The 18217-nt window shown below is 42.5% G+C and overlaps 4 protein-coding genes across 5 annotated transcripts; 1 reads left to right on the top strand and 3 right to left on the bottom strand.

The window, feature by feature from the left end:
* Positions 1-510: 510 nt before the first annotated feature.
* On the bottom strand, positions 511-4040 carry LOC117762960 (ras-related protein Rab-19). Its single transcript, XM_034587736.1, has 5 exons — positions 3923-4040; positions 3330-3430; positions 2637-2825; positions 1968-2151; positions 511-1105 (listed from the first exon to the last, which is right to left on the bottom strand). Exons 2-5 carry the CDS (start codon positions 3378-3380, stop codon positions 831-833), a joined length of 699 nt encoding a protein of 232 aa, XP_034443627.1. The 5' UTR covers positions 3381-3430; positions 3923-4040; the 3' UTR covers positions 511-830.
* A 178-nt stretch (positions 4041-4218) lies between these two features.
* LOC117762959 (coiled-coil domain-containing protein 34-like) lies at positions 4219-7082 on the bottom strand. 2 transcript variants are annotated; one of them, XM_034587734.1, is made up of 6 exons: positions 6771-7082; positions 5819-5969; positions 5576-5683; positions 5297-5455; positions 5078-5207; positions 4219-4841 (listed from the first exon to the last, which is right to left on the bottom strand). In XM_034587734.1, exons 1-6 carry the CDS (start codon positions 7046-7048, stop codon positions 4639-4641), a joined length of 1029 nt encoding a protein of 342 aa, XP_034443625.1. In that variant the 5' UTR covers positions 7049-7082; the 3' UTR covers positions 4219-4638. The 2 variants fall into 2 exon arrangements, with proteins under 2 accessions (XP_034443625.1, XP_034443626.1); XM_034587735.1 differs by having other exon boundaries at positions 5819-5963; positions 6771-7080.
* Positions 7083-9165: 2083 nt separating this feature from the next.
* slc15a5 (solute carrier family 15 member 5) lies at positions 9166-14014 on the top strand. The gene is made up of 9 exons (XM_034587737.1): positions 9166-9517; positions 10234-10456; positions 10842-11011; positions 11111-11331; positions 11407-11593; positions 12815-13003; positions 13147-13278; positions 13393-13501; positions 13769-14014. Exons 1-9 carry the CDS (start codon positions 9166-9168, stop codon positions 13908-13910), a joined length of 1725 nt encoding a protein of 574 aa, XP_034443628.1. The 3' UTR covers positions 13911-14014.
* A 591-nt stretch (positions 14015-14605) lies between these two features.
* Positions 14606-18000, bottom strand: LOC117762956 (E3 ubiquitin/ISG15 ligase TRIM25-like). Its single transcript, XM_034587731.1, has 6 exons — positions 17296-18000; positions 16279-16374; positions 15963-16196; positions 15718-15874; positions 15588-15626; positions 14606-15496 (listed from the first exon to the last, which is right to left on the bottom strand). Exons 1-6 carry the CDS (start codon positions 17890-17892, stop codon positions 14976-14978), a joined length of 1644 nt encoding a protein of 547 aa, XP_034443622.1. The 5' UTR covers positions 17893-18000; the 3' UTR covers positions 14606-14975.
* Positions 18001-18217: the final 217 nt, after the last annotated feature.

The raw sequence follows: 18217 nt of genomic DNA, 5'->3' as shown, positions 1-18217 counted from the left end.
GTCTCATGTAGCGCCGTCCTGCTGCTTGTTTGCACTGCTCTCACATTTCAGCTGGATTTGTTTTTAAACTAGGATGAACATGTAACCACTAATGCTGATGAGATTAAGTTGCCAGGTTTCAGTTTAGTACCTCACCAGATTAGATTTTTAGCCTTAATCAGGAGTATTTTAATTTTGATGTTTTATTTTATTTTATAGAGGATCTGCAATTACCAGAGTGTTCACAGCAATGAAAAAGGTGCTATTTTTCTGTCAAGTAGTTTTAGTTGTGAAAATTGAATGAATGATTTATGTGAATTTCTGTATTTTTTGTGGATAAAATATTTAATTACATCACCAGCACTAGTACAAAATGTCATAGTGCTGTTTGTCATATTTGTAAGTGACAGGTTTAAAATGTTTTATTTGTATTTGACTTCAATTACAGGTTGAAACCGGTAAACACTGGGAATGTACTGTAATAGCCATACTGTGTGAGAGGACAATTAAAAAGGCACAAAAAACTGCACATCAAGTGAAAACAGTGTGTTTACAGAGTCCTCTGGCAGAGGTGTGGTTTGTAAAGTCAACACATTCAGCAGCAGTTATCCTCAGGAGAATATTACAAATACATTTCCCATTTAAAACCTGCGATGGAGGTTTTTTAGCTATATAAATAATAATAACAAAACCTACATTGATTCACACACAATACAACAGATGCATTTCTTTAAAAAAATCATGTAAATAACCTCCCTGCTCTTTTTGTTTTAAACATACGTTTAGTTTTCAGGCTGCAGTCACTATTTTTTCAGACAAGTCTTAATCTACACATTCCTGCTTCATTCCACTCAGCACCCACACTTTTTATCTGAAGACACGGTACCATAGACAGGGTGAGAGCTGTTACTAAGCATGAACTCAGGGTGGTCTTGAGAGGCCTCGTCTACCATCGTCATGCCGTTGCGTGACAGTAGCTCCCGGGCCATGAGGTTGAACGCCGTCTCCACATTCTGGGCCTCCTTGGCTGAGGTTTCTAGAGCAGCGAGGACACCGTTTTTTTCTGCCAGAGTGCAGGCGTCCTCGAACAACACCTGCCGCTGATCGAGGAGGTCGGACTTGTTACCTGCAGAGGTGAACAGAGCAGGAAAGGTTGAAAACACAGTGGATATAGAAGTTTGTGGTTACAAGTAGGAGATTGCTGTTTTTAAAAAAAAAAGCCCAGCTTCAGAAAAACGTTTTAGAGAATCTGCTGATTAAATTTTACAAAACCCCCAAAACATTGAATTTATAGTTCACTTTATTATCATATACAAAGAAAAGCATCAAATTCTCACATTTGAGAAACTGGCACCAAACAGTGTTCAGAATTTTGACTTGAAAAATGATACTGTATCGTGGAGAGCAACAGCTGATATAACCACATCTCCACAGGTCAAACCAAAACTTTCAAATAAAACACTGAAGTTCCAAAATATTAGTGATGCGTGTAATTGATGTGTTGTTGGTGTATTGCAGGGAATTCCAACAATGGACACGTGTACCTAGAAGAGTACGAAAGATTTGTCTAAACAATCAAACAATTATTAAAATAGCTACAACTCAATGTGTTGTGTTTGGGAGAACGATGAACAAACCGCTAGCATCACAAGAGTCTGATCTTTTGTATATTTACTGCAACCACAGCCTGTAAACTTCCAACCACAGCTGTAACACCTGAACACCGCCACCTGCTGGAGCGCAGGGTGCATTAGTGAAAAGTAGTGAGTTAGTGAATGAGACGCTAAGCTTTAAACGTGCACACTCGGTACAAATGCAAACTTCCAAACGAGACCCAGCCGAGGCACTGTCCGTTCTGAGATCCCTGTGTGTTGTGTAGTGAAGGAGCACATAGAGCATGATGGGTGGGTCACTAGAGCTCACCTGACAGGGCTGAGGAGGAAAAAAACTCCGGGAACCTCTGACTGACAAGTTTTATTTCTTCTCACCTATGAGTATCAGGACCACGCTGGAAGCTCCGTACTGCTCCACCTCCCTGATCCAGTGGGGGACGGATTCAAACGTGGTGCGGCGGCTGATGTCGTAGGCCACCATCGCCCCATGTGCACTGCGGTAGTAGCTCTGAGTTATGGTGCGGAAACGCTCCTGTCCGGCTGTGTCCCACACCTGCATCTGTGATAACACACAAATAAAACAACAATCCAGTGTAACTACAGTGGCTACAAACTGTGGGTCTAATAGCAACAAAATATAGTTAATATACAGTTATTATATAATTATATTAGAGGAAATGTAGAGTTATTCCATTTTTTTGAACAGTGCTCATGTCAACAGAACCCCTCATTAGCATGACAAGCAGTTAACAAGTTAACACACCCAGAAAGCTAACACAGAAATGGTGTCATTTAAAGGAGCAGCCACTCCTCTTACTAACGTAGGAAAAACACTGATTAACTGAAACAAGCAGACGCACTATTTACTTAAAGTCTAAAGTAAGTACAGGTACATCACACATGCATGTTTTCGTTAATATATATATTAAAAAATGCACATTTTAATGACCTTATACCTGTGAAAATGATTGTGCAGTAGCATATGTCTGATGCAAACTGGACTCAGGTTAGCAAACATATGTACTGACACACATATCCACTTACCTTGATTTTCTTGCCATCGATGTCCAAGGTACGAACAGTAAAGTCGACCCCGATGGTGTTTTGCTGCTTTTCGATGAAAATGCCAGACTTGAATCTCTGAACCACGCACGTCTTCCCCACATCCGAGTCCCCAATGAGGATGATTTTAAAAAGAAAGTCAAAGGAATCCTCAATCTCCGGTCCTGCAGACTGCATGGTTGAAGGGAGGAATATACACACACACACACAAAACTGAGGCTGAAACTCTGGATCCAGGACCTCTATGCCTGTATGCAACAGAACGGGTTCCTTCCAAGTTGTGTCAATAACAAATGAGACTATTTACAGAGACAGCAGTCACATCCTTGTTAGAAAAAGAAGCAGCTGGAGCAGAACAGTCCATGTGGTTTGAATGAGTGATTCTCAGGTGAAAGGTATCCAGGTCAGACATAAAAAAAAAAACTATATCATGAATAATTAAACTGCTACAGCTGAAGTCAGTTCTAATCAGCAACAAATGAACATACTTATCTCATTACAGAGGATTCAAATTCAAAAAACAAGTAAGAACCAGCATCTTCGTTTCCATGTCTACGTTACACTATCCACCACCTTCTTCAAGTCCTAACAAGTGTAATCTCTATTTCTGCCCTTTAGACTGTCACTCTGCCCCGCTCACTTTCATTCTGCGACTGTTTAAGCCACGCCTCCTACCTGTCCTGGTAGGTGTGATCTCCAGCTGCCGGCCCACCTGCACCACTGCATCTTGGGATATGGATTTTTGTCTCTTCAGGCTGCGGAAAGGGACACAATACCTGGAAGAGGTGGAAACAAGATATCATTTATTGAAAGCATGGAGTGGCAGATACATGGAGACAAGATTGAGCTGCACTTGTTGTTATGTTTAGCTGGTTAGATTGTACACAGAGAGCCAAAATGCTGGAGGCGTTGTTGGAACAGAAGCTTAACTCTTTATGCACAGTTCTGCTCACAAGACTCAATGTGCAAACTCTCCTGAGCAAACATCTTAAACCACTCCCACAGTCAAAGTACTGCCGGCAGAACGTAAACACCTGACGTCTTTGTATTAGAATGTGTCCTTTGCACCCCGCAATGTTTCTTCGTGCATTTAAAAAGTGTCCAACATAATCAGCGTCCTCATTATGAGCCCACTCACTGACTCCTGTCAACACATTCCACAGCAGCAGACAAGAGACCCAGAGGAACGTCCATCACACAAAAGACAAAAAGGAAACACAAGGGAAGCAGTTAAAGACAGTCATTAAGGAATAAGGTGATCATTTTACCTCCGGCTTCAGCGTGAGATGCTTAAACACAGAGCGAGCGTACTGCTTTGAATCTGAATCTCTCTCCTCTGCTTCTCTCTCCCTCCACCCCCTCACTTGTTTCTGTCGTCATCTCAGCCCACTGAAGAGCAAGGCACAACAGAACAATGTGTGAGTGTGAGGGGCTCTTGACCACGCCGGGTTTATCTATCTGTGGCTGTGACCGAGAGCCAGCGTCTTTGTGTGGTGTGGTTGACATGTGGTTCTGCTGACCACCCAGTGACGGAACAAAAGAAGAAGAGGACACGAGCCCGGGGGAGATGTTTATAGACTATTTATTGCAATAACAAGCTGAGTTAATTTACACAGTGCGAGAATAAGAAAGAAAAAAACAGGATGATGTGGGTGTAGCCATCTTAGAATATGAAAGCTGATTAAAGTATCAGAACAACTTATTTACATCTTTTAGGTTAGATCATGTTTAAATCATGTAAACATACTAAAACCTGAATATTTATTAATATAATTACTTAAAGTTTACATTAAATTGGTTCAACAAATTGCTCCGGTGTATAAATCAAAGACAATAATGAAAACTTCAACAGGACATGAGGGACCATGTCTCGTTTACCATATTAGAGAACAGAAATCCTGCTGTGACTCACCATGGTGTCAGATCAGGAGCTGTGGTTGAACCTAAACAAAGCTGCAGTGTCACAGTCACAGACTCTGCTGTGTCATCTCCCCGGCAGCATCTGTGCAGCACTCACCACATTTCTAAGTCTACAAGTCGTCCTGGAGCTTTGCTGGTTTTTTCTTTGTTTCTGAGGTTTATTCCCAGAGGTCTCATTCAGCGATGTCTCTGGAGGTGGTGTGGGAATCGGCTTCCATGGGATGGGATTGACGTAGCTGGGTGATGGGTAGGATTTGTCATAGGGACCTGGAGGGAATCAAACCGATAACATATTCATAAATACCAAGGATCCACAAGGGAAAAGAAACTGACAAGCTAGGATCACAATTACAGTCTGAAACCAAAATAGAAAATGTATTTTGCCGCTGATGATAAACTGCATGAAAAACCCAAAGATAGATTTTTATCAGTTGTAGGGTTTCAAAGCATTTTTAAATGATTAATCACAGTTAGGTATTCCCTGATGACTGAAATGATCTTACTTGTTGGGCAGCAAGGTGATTTGGGAACTGTTCTGCTTTTTTCATTGGTCGTCGTCACCCATTCCTTAAACTTCTCCTCTGCCCTCTTGCGGCGCTCTTTTTCCTGCTCCTCTTTCAGGGCAGCTTCCTCCTGTAAAAAGACAAAAACATCCAGTCATCTCTCACATCATCAGATTTTCTTTTATAAATAGTAAAATGACTACAAAGCTTCAGCATTACTTTCTCCTTCTTTTCTTTTTCTACTTTTTCTCGGTTCTTCTTCTGCAGCCAGTCTCTGTACTTCAGCTGAGCTTTCTGTTCAATCTCCCTCTGTTTTTCCAACCGCCTCTGCATCTCCTCCTCCTCCTTCCCCTGTTTCACAAGCTGCTCATGTTTCTCCTGGAGTTGTAAGAAGAGAACAGATTAGAGAAACGACAAACGTAGATAACTGTGGCAATACTGTTGAGCAGCTTTAAAAAAAACTGTGATTCTGTTGAGTTTAAAAAAGCAGCTCTGTACCTGTTCACTTTTGATCTTAAGCCATTCTTGGATCTTCTCTTCAATGACCATCTTTTTCTGTTCACGCTCCCTTTCTTCTTGTTGTTGTTTTTCTTTGAGTAAGCCCTCCTAATTAATAGTGTACAAAAGGTTTCAAAACATTCAGATAGTGTGAAGGAATAAAGATGGTAAAAACTAAAACAAAAAGAGTAAAACGCTGCTGTTCCATTACAGTGACAGAAATGATGTGAACCAGTGGCTGACCTCCTCTGCTTTCTTTTCCAGTTTGAGTCGATCCTCTTTGGCTTTGTTCACCAGCCACATCTCCCATGCACTCAGGGTAGGTGAGGCCGAAGGCTGCACCGCCGAACTGAACATCTGCTCAACGGGTCTTTTTGGAAGCTCACACCTATAACTAAACCAAACAAGATGAGTATGGTGGCCCTGAAGTGCAAAAAAACTATGACAAAAAAGAGAAAAATATAAGAAAACACACGGAAAACCACAACAACAAATCACCAAATCAATGTCATTAAATTCTAATAGTGAAGGTAGGTAATGAAATATGGACAAGGCTCTTCACTGATTGGATGAACACACTCATAGACACATAAGGAAATGCTGTGTGTATTTTGTTATTTGTTGTTGTGTTTTGAGAATAGTTGATTGTGATTTGCACTTAAAGGTTCAGTGTGTAGGATTTAGTGACATCTAGTGGTGAAGTTGCCTGTTGCAGTTGAATACCCCTCACCTCACGCTCCCCTTCCAAACATGAAGGAGAACCTATGGAAACCTTCAGTTGTCCTAAAAACTCAAAAGGTGTTTAGTTTGTCAGTCTGGGCTACTGAAAAAAATAATGGGGGCCTCCGTAGAGAGGACCTGCTCCTGATGTAAATATAAGTATTTAAATATTAAGTATTTAAATATTAAATATCTACATATAAAAGACCCATTCTATCACATCACTAGTATTATTATATATTTTATTTCTGCCAATAGATCCCTTTCACCTAAATCTTACACACTGAACCTTTAAAGGGCCAAGATAAGAAGGAACAAGATCATTTTCCACTGCACATATAAGATTTTGAAATACTCTCCAAACACATTAACTTTAAAACATATTCTATTATACACAGATATGTTACCAGCCTTGATCCTGATGGTGTTTGAGTCGGTTCAGAAAGTGTGAACAGCTTTAATAACGGATCTGTACCTGACTGGAGAGACGCTGAGTCCGGACTGGAGGCTCTGCCGGGGTGAGTCCTCCTCACCCGGACTGAGCTCCAGATCCTCCTCCTCACTCTCAAAACTGTCATGGTAGATGGGGGAGAGCAGGGAGAACGTGTCCTCGTCGTCGGACAGGACTCCGTCCTCCAGGCCCCCGGGTGCGTGGACATCTTTCCCCCGGCCGCTGCTCTTCAGAGGGGTCGAGCTGAAGACCAGCGAGGCAGAGGAGGGACAGTTCGACATCTTCCCTCCAGCTCCAGACATCACTAGCCGATGTCTGCTGAGAAGCACATGTCGACACACAACGAAGGTTTTCATGTAGTTGTGAGTAACTTCTGTCTATGAAGTGAAGTGAAATAAACACACGCAGCTTTCAACGTGTAACAACACGCAAACACAACTCACCCGCTGACGTTAAACAGTCGTGTTTACAGCTTGTTTCGGCGGTTAGCAGAGCGGGGCTAACGTTAGCATTAGTGAGCTAACTTAGCTAAAACAGCCAAACGACTGATGCTAAGTGCTGGCTAACTCCGCAGTGTCTGTGGCTCAGTGTGAAACAACAGACAACAACAAGTAGTTTACCTGTGTGTGTGTGTGTGAAGAAAAGCTTGGCTGTAGTTCTCGTCTCTTTCTTTCTTCCAAGTGCTTTGTAAACAACTCCGCTTCCCATGATACGCCACGCCCCCACGCTCAACTGGACTCTGCCTCCGTAACCATGGAGATCTCCTACTTCTCAAATGCCAAACTCTTCATCATGTTTTCAGTCACAAGACATTTGACTGTGTATAAATATATAAGCTACATATAGATATATATGCATGAACATGTTGAGTACAAATATTTTATTGTTATATTGTTTTCTTGTTTAGTGACATGGAAGCTCACAAAAATACTCTCCTCTCCAAATATTATAGACTTTTATATATTGACTGTGACATCTATAAACAGCTCACATTTTCACATCTATCGTTGTTCTATTATGTTTATTACCTTATACTGTGTATTCTAGTACTTTATTGTGTATCATTTACTTAGGGAGTATGTACAGTTTTTAGTACATTTTATGTTTATTACATTCTATTTAATAAAGTACAGACCTTGTATCATGTATAGTACCATCCATCCATCCATCCATCTATTAATTATACTGCAAATACCTGACATGCCCCAAGATGCCTGGAAAAAAACGTTGTTATAAAACAATAATAATAAAACTTTATTTTCTGTAGCATTTATCCAAAGAAGGATACAAAGTGCTTTCTAAAATACAGGGGGATAAAACAAAAAAGAATAAAACAGAGGGATAATAAGAAATATAACATGAAAGAACGTATTACAAAACAAACAACATCTGTTGTAACCAGTTAAGGCTTTCCTATAAAAATATGTTTTAAGCAATTGCAGAGCCTCGAGTGGCAATGGCAAAAGCCTGGTGTATAAAAGGAGGTGTATAAAAAATTGGACTTTCTATTCAAATATGCACGTTTTAAACATCAGAAAAGAATACTGAGGCCTCCAGAAAACAATCTTGTTCCAAATCATTAGCAAAACTGTTGATCCCTCCATTCAAAGTAGCTTGTAAACTGCTGAATCAGCTGTAGTTAACCTCACTTCACGGCGGACGTGGCCTGGGCTGTGCTTTGGGAAGTCAGCTAACTGTCTCCTCTATCAACAGGCAGTTGTTTTCTAAATGCACGGGCTCAGTTGACTTTAAACTGCCGATGACTCTCACTTAACATCAACAGTCTAATTATCAGCAGGCGAGCCAAAATGAGCTCGTACACTGAAAGACTGCTTTCACAAGGATATGTGACATTTTGTAAGTGTTTGTTATAACCTGCAGCACTAAATTATTTTCTTATGTTTTCTTTTATGTTATTTAACGCTAAAGCCTACAGCTTAGGCAACATCATGCTTTCTTGAGTTGTCATTTCATCTAAGACTATATTCATTGCAATTTAGCAGAATTTCAATGACATAATTAGATTTAAAAATCCAGAGCCAACAGTGTCCAAATAACGATTGTGGGAATTAAAACAACAAACATCATGTTTATGACTTACTGGTAATTATAGAAATATTTCTGGGATGCTCTCTAAATAGATTCCGTCCATTACTCCTGACGGGTGCGATCTCCAGATCTGTGTCACATCCTCGTAAGACGTCCACAGTTCTGAGTAAGATCATGACACAGGAGGAAAAATCAGTCACTAGCACGTGCAGAATGCAAGGTGTGTCTCATCCTACGTGTCTCAGGTCCAGTTCCACAGTCGCACCAGCGTGACGGATTCCAGCTCAATCCACAGCTGGTCCCATCCTCGAACGGGCAAGAGTTCCCATTCAACCGAGCAGCCCGGCAGCCAGCTCACAGGCCAGGTGTTATGGTGGCAGGAGACTTTCAGAGACTGCCAGAGGGCAGGAGCCAACTGCGACGAGTCTCCCGGACGCCTCGTCCAGACCCGGGGCGGCCGAAGAAGTCCCGCAAGAAGCTCCAAGTCATCATCTGCGTGCTGCTGGTGGAGCTGTGTGAAAGATTTGCTTTCTTTGGGATTGTGTGCAACATGATTCTCTTCTGCACTGTGAAGCTCGGCTATGACAACTACTCAGCTGCGACAGTCAACCTGTGCTTCATAGGAGCCAGCACCCTGACCCCGGTTCTGGTGGGGTGGTTCGCAGAAACCTTCTTAGGAAGGGCCAAAGTGCTCTACGTGTGTGCTGTTCTTCATTTCTTTGGTGAGACACAATGATTTCAGTTTGATACCTGTTGTCTGATGTGAGAAATTGGAAAGTATGTTTCTGTAATAATGTAAGATAAGCTGTGATGAGTCTTTTCTCACTTTTCCTTGATGATACAATATCTAGATATTTTTCAAAGCCTGGAAAAAAGTTTCAATTGTTCCTCTTATACCTCTGTTCATCCATCCATCCATCCATCATTCATTATCCATTATCAATACCTCTTATCCTTTGAGGGTAGCGGGGGGAGCTCATCCCAGCTGACATTGGCTGAGAGGCAGGGTACAACCTGGACAGTGTCTCGGAGGCCGACATACAGAGACAAACAGCAATTCACACGTCGATTTAGATTCTCCAATTAAACTGACCTAGATCTTCATGTCTTTGGACTGTGCCAGGAAACTACGGTACATGCAGAAAAACCCTTTAAATACAGGCAGAACATGCCAACTCCACACAGAGGGGCTTCTGGCCAAACCAGGATTCAAACCTATCTCTCCTTGAAACGACAGTGCTAACCACTGCACCACCATCCCACCCTTCATTCTTATTGAACTGTATTATTGATGTACATAAATCTACCAGATTGTTAGTGTGGGCAAATTTCAATAGTCTAATTCTGTAAAGGTGCTTGGTCATGGTTCCACTCCTGTGAAATCCTGTTTGAAATGGAGCTGATGACGAGGACTTCACATGTCTTTGTAAAATTCTAGGTACAGCCATGCTGCCCGTGGTGGCTTTTCCCTTTGAGGATTTCTACATCGACACTCATCACATGACCCACCGGCTGGAGCCCCGGGAGCAGCAGATCTTGTTCTACACCGGCCTGCTGGCTGCCGCTCTGGGCATCGGCGGCATCCGGGCCATCCTCTGCCCCATGGGTGCCTACAGCCTGCAGGGCTACAACCAGCACCAGCTCCTGTCCTTCTTCAACTGGTGGGTGTCGCAATCTGAGAGCCGTCATTTACTAGTTTAGCAAATCCTCCACAATCCACTGCTGTTATTACTGTGATCAGTTTTAGGATCATTTGAGAGATATAAATAAAAAAAACTTTTAAGAGTCTGATCCTGGTATTAGATAAAGAGAAATAAAAACGATGCAATAGGTTTATCAAAAAGAAAATAATGCAAACCGTTGTTGAAAAACTTTGAATATACTTACTTTCTTGTCAAACCAATCAAACAATGCCAACATTCTTAGGGGATACAACAAATCAAATTGTTTCACAAAGCTAATGTACTCTACGCTATGTACCCATGTAAAACTTCATGTTTAAAGAAATTAAGGACTTTCATTTAGAATTGATTTCCTTGTGTTTAGGTTCTACTGGTTGGTGAACCTGAATTCCACTGTTGTGTTTCTGGGTATTGCGTACATCCAGCAGTCTGTGGCCAAAAATCTGGGCTTCCTCATCCCCTTCACCTCAGTGCTGCTGGCGCTCATCGCCATACACATGATGCGCAACAAACTCACCTACAAACCCAAGAAAGGTAACGTACATAGAAAAGAGTTAGTCTGGCTCACAGTACACCTACTTCTAGTCTATGACGTGTACAACCTCACACTTTTCCTCCGTGTTTCCTTCACAGGTGGATCCTTGCTGACCACACTGGGCGTCTTCCTGAACTCTCTCAAGATGTGCTGCCTCCACTATCGGCACCTGAGTGGAGATGTGGTGTCTTGGTTGGACCGGGCCAAGGAGAACAACGGTGGTCGCTACAGTGAGACGCACGTGGAGAACGTTAAAGTCCTGGCAAAGCTCTTCCCTCTTTATGGCCTCCAGCTGCTGTACAGAGCCTGCATCACACAGGCAGGTCAACGCAACGATTCCTTTAGTAAATCATCGGGATCGTTTCCATAATGTTAAAGAATGTGTTTCCCACAGATTCCCTCAGGTTACTACATACAGACGATGAACTCCAACCTTCACCTGAACGACCTGCTGTTGCCTATTGGAGCCATGAATGTGATCAGCATCCTGCCTCTGCTGCTCTTAGCCCCGCTGATCGAGTGCGTCTCTACCTGCTACCTCTCCATGGAAAAGGCTCCTATGGCCCCTGCGAAAGTCATCAGTGAGTATATCTGAATATATACTCCTCCACTATTTGTTTTCACTGTCTATTTTCTTTCATTGAGTCAGTTTTTTATTTTATTATGTGTTTGGGTTGTCCGTCCATCCGTCCTACTCTACATGAACATGATCACTCAAGAACAGCCAGAGGGAATTTAATCAGATTCAGTAAAAAGGTTCAGTTGGACTCATAGATTAACTGAGTAGATTTGGGTGGTTAAAGTTCAAATGCCAAGATTTCTGGGACCTCACAGTTCCCCTCTTTGCCTTGTGAACGTGTTCATTTAAGAACATCTCTAGAGGATCCTTAGAGGAGGAAATTTGGTTCCAATGTTCACTTTGACTCATGGATTAATTGATTAGATTCAGGTATTCAAGGTCAAAGATCAAGGTCATTGTGACCCCGCAAATCAATTATTTTTGCCTTATGAACATGAAATCTCAAGAATGCCTTAAGCGAATTTCTTTAAATTTGGTAAAAATGTTAAGTAGGACTCACGTATTAACTGATCAGGTTTGCGTGGTCGAAGGTCAAAGGTCACAGTGTTCTCAGAAATCATGTTTTTGACCTTTTAAACATGATATCTCCAGTTTGCCTTTAGGGGACTTCTAGAAGTTGTAGTTCCCATTTAGACAGTGTTTCCTAACAGGTCACTCACGTCACTAATAGAACATAGTTTATCGTTTATCTTAAGCATAGCTGTGAGGCTGCATCTTCACAGTTCCCACTAGTAGCTGTCATGGCAACCAAGGTCAAGCACAGACACTCAGAGAGATGGTAAGGCCTTCAGTGACCAGTAATATCCATTACCATTAGTTTAGGATGAGGAAACCAATAGAATCGTCACACATGGGAGATGTGGATGGATAAAGAATAAATAATTTGGACCTGTATCATGTGAGTTGACTGATATCTGTGTATATTTGGGTTCAACTACCCCCTGCCAGGGCCTTCGTGGTTGGGTGGCGTTACACTTGTTGGGTTGTGTGTCTCTTTTGCTTCCCCTTCAGATTGAAGATTCTGAGCTCCCCTCTAGATTTCCTTCTGTCATTACTTCACACTTTTTATGTCTTCACCTAATCATCGGAATGACTTTCTCGCTCTTCTATCTCTGTGTCATCCTCCATCTTCTCTCCTGTAATCACAACCCCCAACCCGCTCCCCCTCCATTCCGCAGCCCCCTCTCTTATCATCCCACCCTGTCTATCCTCCCCCCTCCAGCTCTGGGCCATGCATGTGCCACTCTGTCAGTCCTGGTGGCAGGTTTGACTGAGCTGCAGAGGAAGACTCATCCGCTGGTGGAGCAGACGCTGTCCGGGAAGGTCCTGCAGGTGTCGTCCATGCCGTATTTCCAGCTGGCTCCCCAGTACATCCTGCTTGGTCTGGCAGAGGCTCTCGTCACCCCTGCATGTGAGTGAAAGACTAGAGTTCACCCGGGATTGGAAGCTTTTGTGAACTGATCAGATTACTCCGATTTACACATGAAGGAGGGTGCAGGGGCGGTGCTGACATGTCACAAATAGAAGCTTCTGCTGTCACTTCCTCCCTGGCAGGTTCCCTCATATCTTTCCAACTGACCCCGAGCCATATCAGAGGCATCTCCCTGCACTTCCTCACTCTGTCCTACGGAGGGGGCTGTTTTCTTGGAGCCTTTATCGTCCAGCTAGCGTACTTTCTCTCTGGAGGTAAAAAAAAAGTGAAATGTTTTGTATCCTTCCTATAACAAATGACATGGGCACAGTGATTTGATTTGATTAGAAAGCTGATGCTGATACGGTCACGATTATATTTGACGACAGGTAACTTCTACCCAAACATACTGCATGATGGGAATCTGGAGAGGTACTTCTTCCTCCTGGCCTCACTGATGGCTATTAATACCCTTGTCTTTTGGAGAGTATCTTACAGGTACAGTATTATTTCCAACAATCTTGTCTATATGGTGGTTGCCTATAAGGTTACAAGTATTTTATTAATTATACACAATAAACACTGTCATGCGTTGATTTCTGTGAGTTACCCTGGTTCAGGTCCATTACAGTTCATTTTAGGTGCTTTTGAACAGCTAGTAATTAGTTGAATATAAGACTATGGTTAAAATAATGGTCAAATATATTTTTCTGTTTCCTCTTTGTTGCTTTAAAACGTTGTGCATCTTCCTGTTGTCCGGCCCAGGTACATAGACCTGAGTGTGCAGGGCAAAGCACTGACCATCAGCCCTCTGACCGAGAAGCTGCTGCGTTACAAGGCCTGCCTGCGTTTCTACGACACCGTGGATCGCTCCTACACAAACAGCTCCATCGACTCTGTTCTATGACCGTCTTTGTCACAACCTCAACTCTTAGCGGCGCTGGCGCTGTTACTACTGTGTGTCAAAATGTGTCACTTTGGAAAATGTAGCTTGAACTGAAGGAATTAAATATGTGGAATGTACATTTTTTGTTGCTTTCCGAATATTTTAATACAGCGATGGCAGAATTTCTGCATGTGATCAAACGTATACTGATCCTTAGTGTTCCCTCTGCCAAGGAAGTTCACCCCTGGTGGTTTGTTGGTTCGTTGGTTTTGTTTGTTTACCACACAACTTGGTTTAAGGACAACATTTTAGTCCGCTTTTTAAAACATTGACATTTTCACTGATTTCTCCGAGTATAATTCATGGATCTTGATGTAGAAAAATATTGATATTTATGAGTGTGTGCAGTTTGGTGCCGCTTGACTGACTGTTGCCTTGACAACTGAGGGCCTTTCTTGGACTGTTATTTTAGTGTTGGCCCATGGAAGAGGGCCATATGTTGGGTATAATTTTTCAAATCAAAATTAGACCACAACATTTTCATACACGAGCATCACAACCCAGTCACCATAAGGTTGAACTGAGTTACCTGCATGTCACACATCTCTGCTGCAGCTTCCACCATGTCGTCACCTTGGTGTTCACCACACACATCATCAGGCATATGAGCCGTCGATGGGCGCGGCAGGAGAGGTCCAGAAACAACACTGAACTTTTTCACATTTTATTTTTATTCGTAAACATGTTCCTATGTAACGTTTGACCACTATTATTATTGGGTTTACATTTGAAATGAAGGTGTTATACTTGAAGAGAAATGTGTATGATTAACAAAAGAACTTGAAAATAAACATGTTACGTTTCTATCATCTTTTCCTTGCATGTAGAAGAAATACTATCAACTCAGGTCCAGCAAGTTCAAGAGTAATGCTGAACTGTAGATCCGTTAAAACCACATATTCAGTGAGGAAACATTTAAAGTAGGAATAAGGTGCAAATGAAAATGAGAACAGTCAATTCTGACACCAAAAAAATGCACGAAGCAAAACGAAAATACTCTCAAAGATAATTCCCTCAAGCAACCCTTTACTTTGGTGCGCGTATTTTAACAGAGGAACCTCTGGAGACCATGAACCCAGGGTACAGAGGCTTGGAGAATGTGGTCTGAACTCTGTGAAGGAGTATCATTTGACCAGAATCAGAGACGCTGTAGAAGGACAGGCTCCCGACCTGGTGGTTCAGATACACTCCTACAGTGACGGAGCAGGGCCCAGATATCCTAGTTTTGACTTCATTGTGCCAGAAGGTGCAACTAGAGGTTGAGAGGGAAAGGCTCCAGGACTGGTCTGTGTATCCAAAGCAACTCTCTTGCAGCTCTGACCCTTTGTAGCACATAGCGACCTCAACCCTGGGCCCCTTCCACTCGACCTCCCAGTAGCACACGCCAGATAAACCTTCAGTGCACAACACTTGATCATATTCAGTGAATCTCTCTGGATGGTGGGGGCGGTGCTGAGCCCTTTTAATCCAGGTTACCTTACTGTTTCCATCAGAAAGCATTAGGTTTTTAAATGCTGTGTTGGGATCCAAACTGAGGCTGCAGGGATCTGAAATGCAGAATGTTAGAAATGATTATTCAGTGTGAAGTGACGGGCTTAATCCAAATGTGTTTTTGCCAGGATACAGTGAACAACTCACACAGGAGGAACTCTTCTCTTTTCATCGGATCAGCTTGAACTAAAACAAACACAAATAATCTCAGCATCCTTAGAAAACAGAATATTTATACAATCTCATATGCTTCCAAAAAATAAACTTGTTTTCTTACTTGTCTCAGTTATTTCTGCAATACCCTGTGTGATGTTTTCCATTTGATCTCTCAAAGTACAGATGGCCTTTGTCATAAAGTCAAACGATGTGTGCAGGTGGATGTTGAAATCTGGAGACTCATCCGGTTCTGGACAGTTGAAAATGGACTGGGGGCTCTACACACGTGAAAAAAACAGACACACGTTATAAGTTGCAGTCCTAAACACCAAATAATTGGATCCTAGCTGCTTTGTGTCGCTGTACCTGCAGGAAATAAATGTGATCCTCAGTGAGCGACAGCTGCTTCAGTGCGTCCTCTCCCTTCCTCAGCTCAGAGATCTCCCTCTCCAGCCGATCCACCAGGGCCCCGGCTCGGCTCACCCCAGCCTTCTCCTCGGCTCTGATCCCCTGCTTCACAGCGCGCAGCCTCATATCCGCCGTCCGGACAATTTCAGTGTAGACCCTGTCTGCCTCTTGCACCGCTGTATCTCCAGAGCCCTGATATAGTGCAAAGACATTGGGAATAATGTCAGTTCCTGTACAGGAAATGGTTGCAGGTTAAAAGAACAAGAACATTCACCTTTAGTGAATCAATCTTCTGTCTCAGTTGCTGCAGCTTCTTCTCTTTCTCGTGAATTCCCCGCTGATACCTTTGTTTGTTCTTTCCAAATTGTTTCTGAAAATAAAACCATATTGTTAACACCTTTGTTCGTTGTTGATCAGTAACATAGATTTACACTTTATTAGAATAGAATAGAATAACGACAACGCCAAGAATGTTATGTTTTCACCAATATCCGTTTGTTCGTTTGTCATCAGGATTACACGAAAACTATTGAGCGGATTTATACGACACTTGGTGGACATGGGCCGAAAAAGAAGATATTAAATATTGTCTCGGATCCACAAAACATAACACTTTATGATTGAAATATAGTCCTTCCGTCTGCTGAGCCTGTTTTCCTTCAGTATGCGATACAATTGATTCCTGACGTTCCTGTGTCTCTGTGCAGGAGCAACAAAAGTTTCATTATAGGCCATTTACAGGTGAAAATAACACTTGATTTCTCTGCTATGGTAAAAATCTGCATCTGGTGGCTGTGCACATCTGACACACTGTGTAAATATCTTATGCCCACAAAAAAATAGCACAATTTGGGACTTCAGGGGCTCCGGAAGTGGCTAATGGGGATATAAATAAACTTTACTAGGACAGATTTGTATATTTGCACACTTGCAGTAAAAACTGTATTTCTGTCTCCTCTTAAATCTTTAGTTTTATAACACTATTAAGAACTAAGATAAAATAAGGGAGATTTGCAGTATTACAGCTGCAACAGTCAAAATAGGCATCAAATAAGTAACATGCAATACTTGTTAAGTGTAAGGACTATAAAAAAATAAAGTAATATAGTAAAATATGAATGTATTTAAACAAATAAATGCAGTGTAAAGACAGGAAAGTGTGAGAATTTGTACAGGGAATGAATTGCACATGAACCGTTGATATTTAGTCTGTTGATAAAGTGTAAAAGTGTCAAAGTGATATTCTCTCTAATCCTTTGTTAAAGGGCTGGCCGACATTAAACAGTCTGACCTGTCTGTCTTCCCTCTCCGCTGCAGCCGAGACGGTGTCATGACTTCTGTGCTCGTCCATCACACACAGCAGACAGATGCAGTGGCCGTCGGTGCGGCAGAAGACCTCCAGCAGCTTGTTGTGTTTGGGGCAGATCTTGTCCTGCATGGAGGCGGACACCTCCACCAGCTTGTGCCTCTTGAAAGCTGCAGACAGGTAGTGAGGCTGCAGGTGGGTGGAGCAGTACGAGGCCAGACACACCAGGCAGGTCTTCACGGCCTTCAGCCTCCTCCCGGTGCAGAAATCACACTCCACGTCCCCGGGGACAACTTCGTCCTCCACAGCAGCAGCAGCAGCAGCTTTGGCTTCTTCTTTTTCTTCCCCGGACATTTCCCCCATCGCATTCGCCAGCACTATGCTCTTGCTCAGGACGGGTCTTGGGTTGAAGGAGTGGACACACTGGGGACATGTGTAAACTCCACTCTGGTCGCCCTGGTCCCAGAAGGCGTTCACACACTCCTGACAGTAGCTGTGTCCGCAGTGAAGGGTCACAGGGTTGATCAGTCCATCCAAACAGATCGAGCACTGGAAAATGTTTGACTCGCAGCTTTCTGCCATCTTCTGCTGCTCCGTCTAACTTTCGTTTTCTCTCAAAGTGAAACTGTCTGTAAGGTGGGAGTGATTTGTTGTTGTATTGTGCTGTAGATCATTAATGAACCTGACAGGGCTGATTACAGGAAGTATTTTACAAATGTGTCGCTGTTTAAAGCTCATTAGTTTGATGTGGTGTCACATTTTTAAAAAAATTTAAAAGGAAAAAGGGGAATTTACCAAAGGAATTCACTTTGGTGCGTTCACGTGGTCTCAGAATTATCGGGAAATATTCATTTTACGAGTGGGAAAATTCACGTAAACGACACCGGCACAACTCGAATAAATTATT

The sequence above is a fragment of the Hippoglossus hippoglossus genome, chromosome 6 (assembly GCF_009819705.1).
Source record: "Hippoglossus hippoglossus isolate fHipHip1 chromosome 6, fHipHip1.pri, whole genome shotgun sequence".
Taxonomy (NCBI): domain Eukaryota; kingdom Metazoa; phylum Chordata; class Actinopteri; order Pleuronectiformes; family Pleuronectidae; genus Hippoglossus; species Hippoglossus hippoglossus.
Note: the sequence above shows the minus strand (reverse complement) of the source record. Positions and strands in the feature narration are given on the sequence as shown.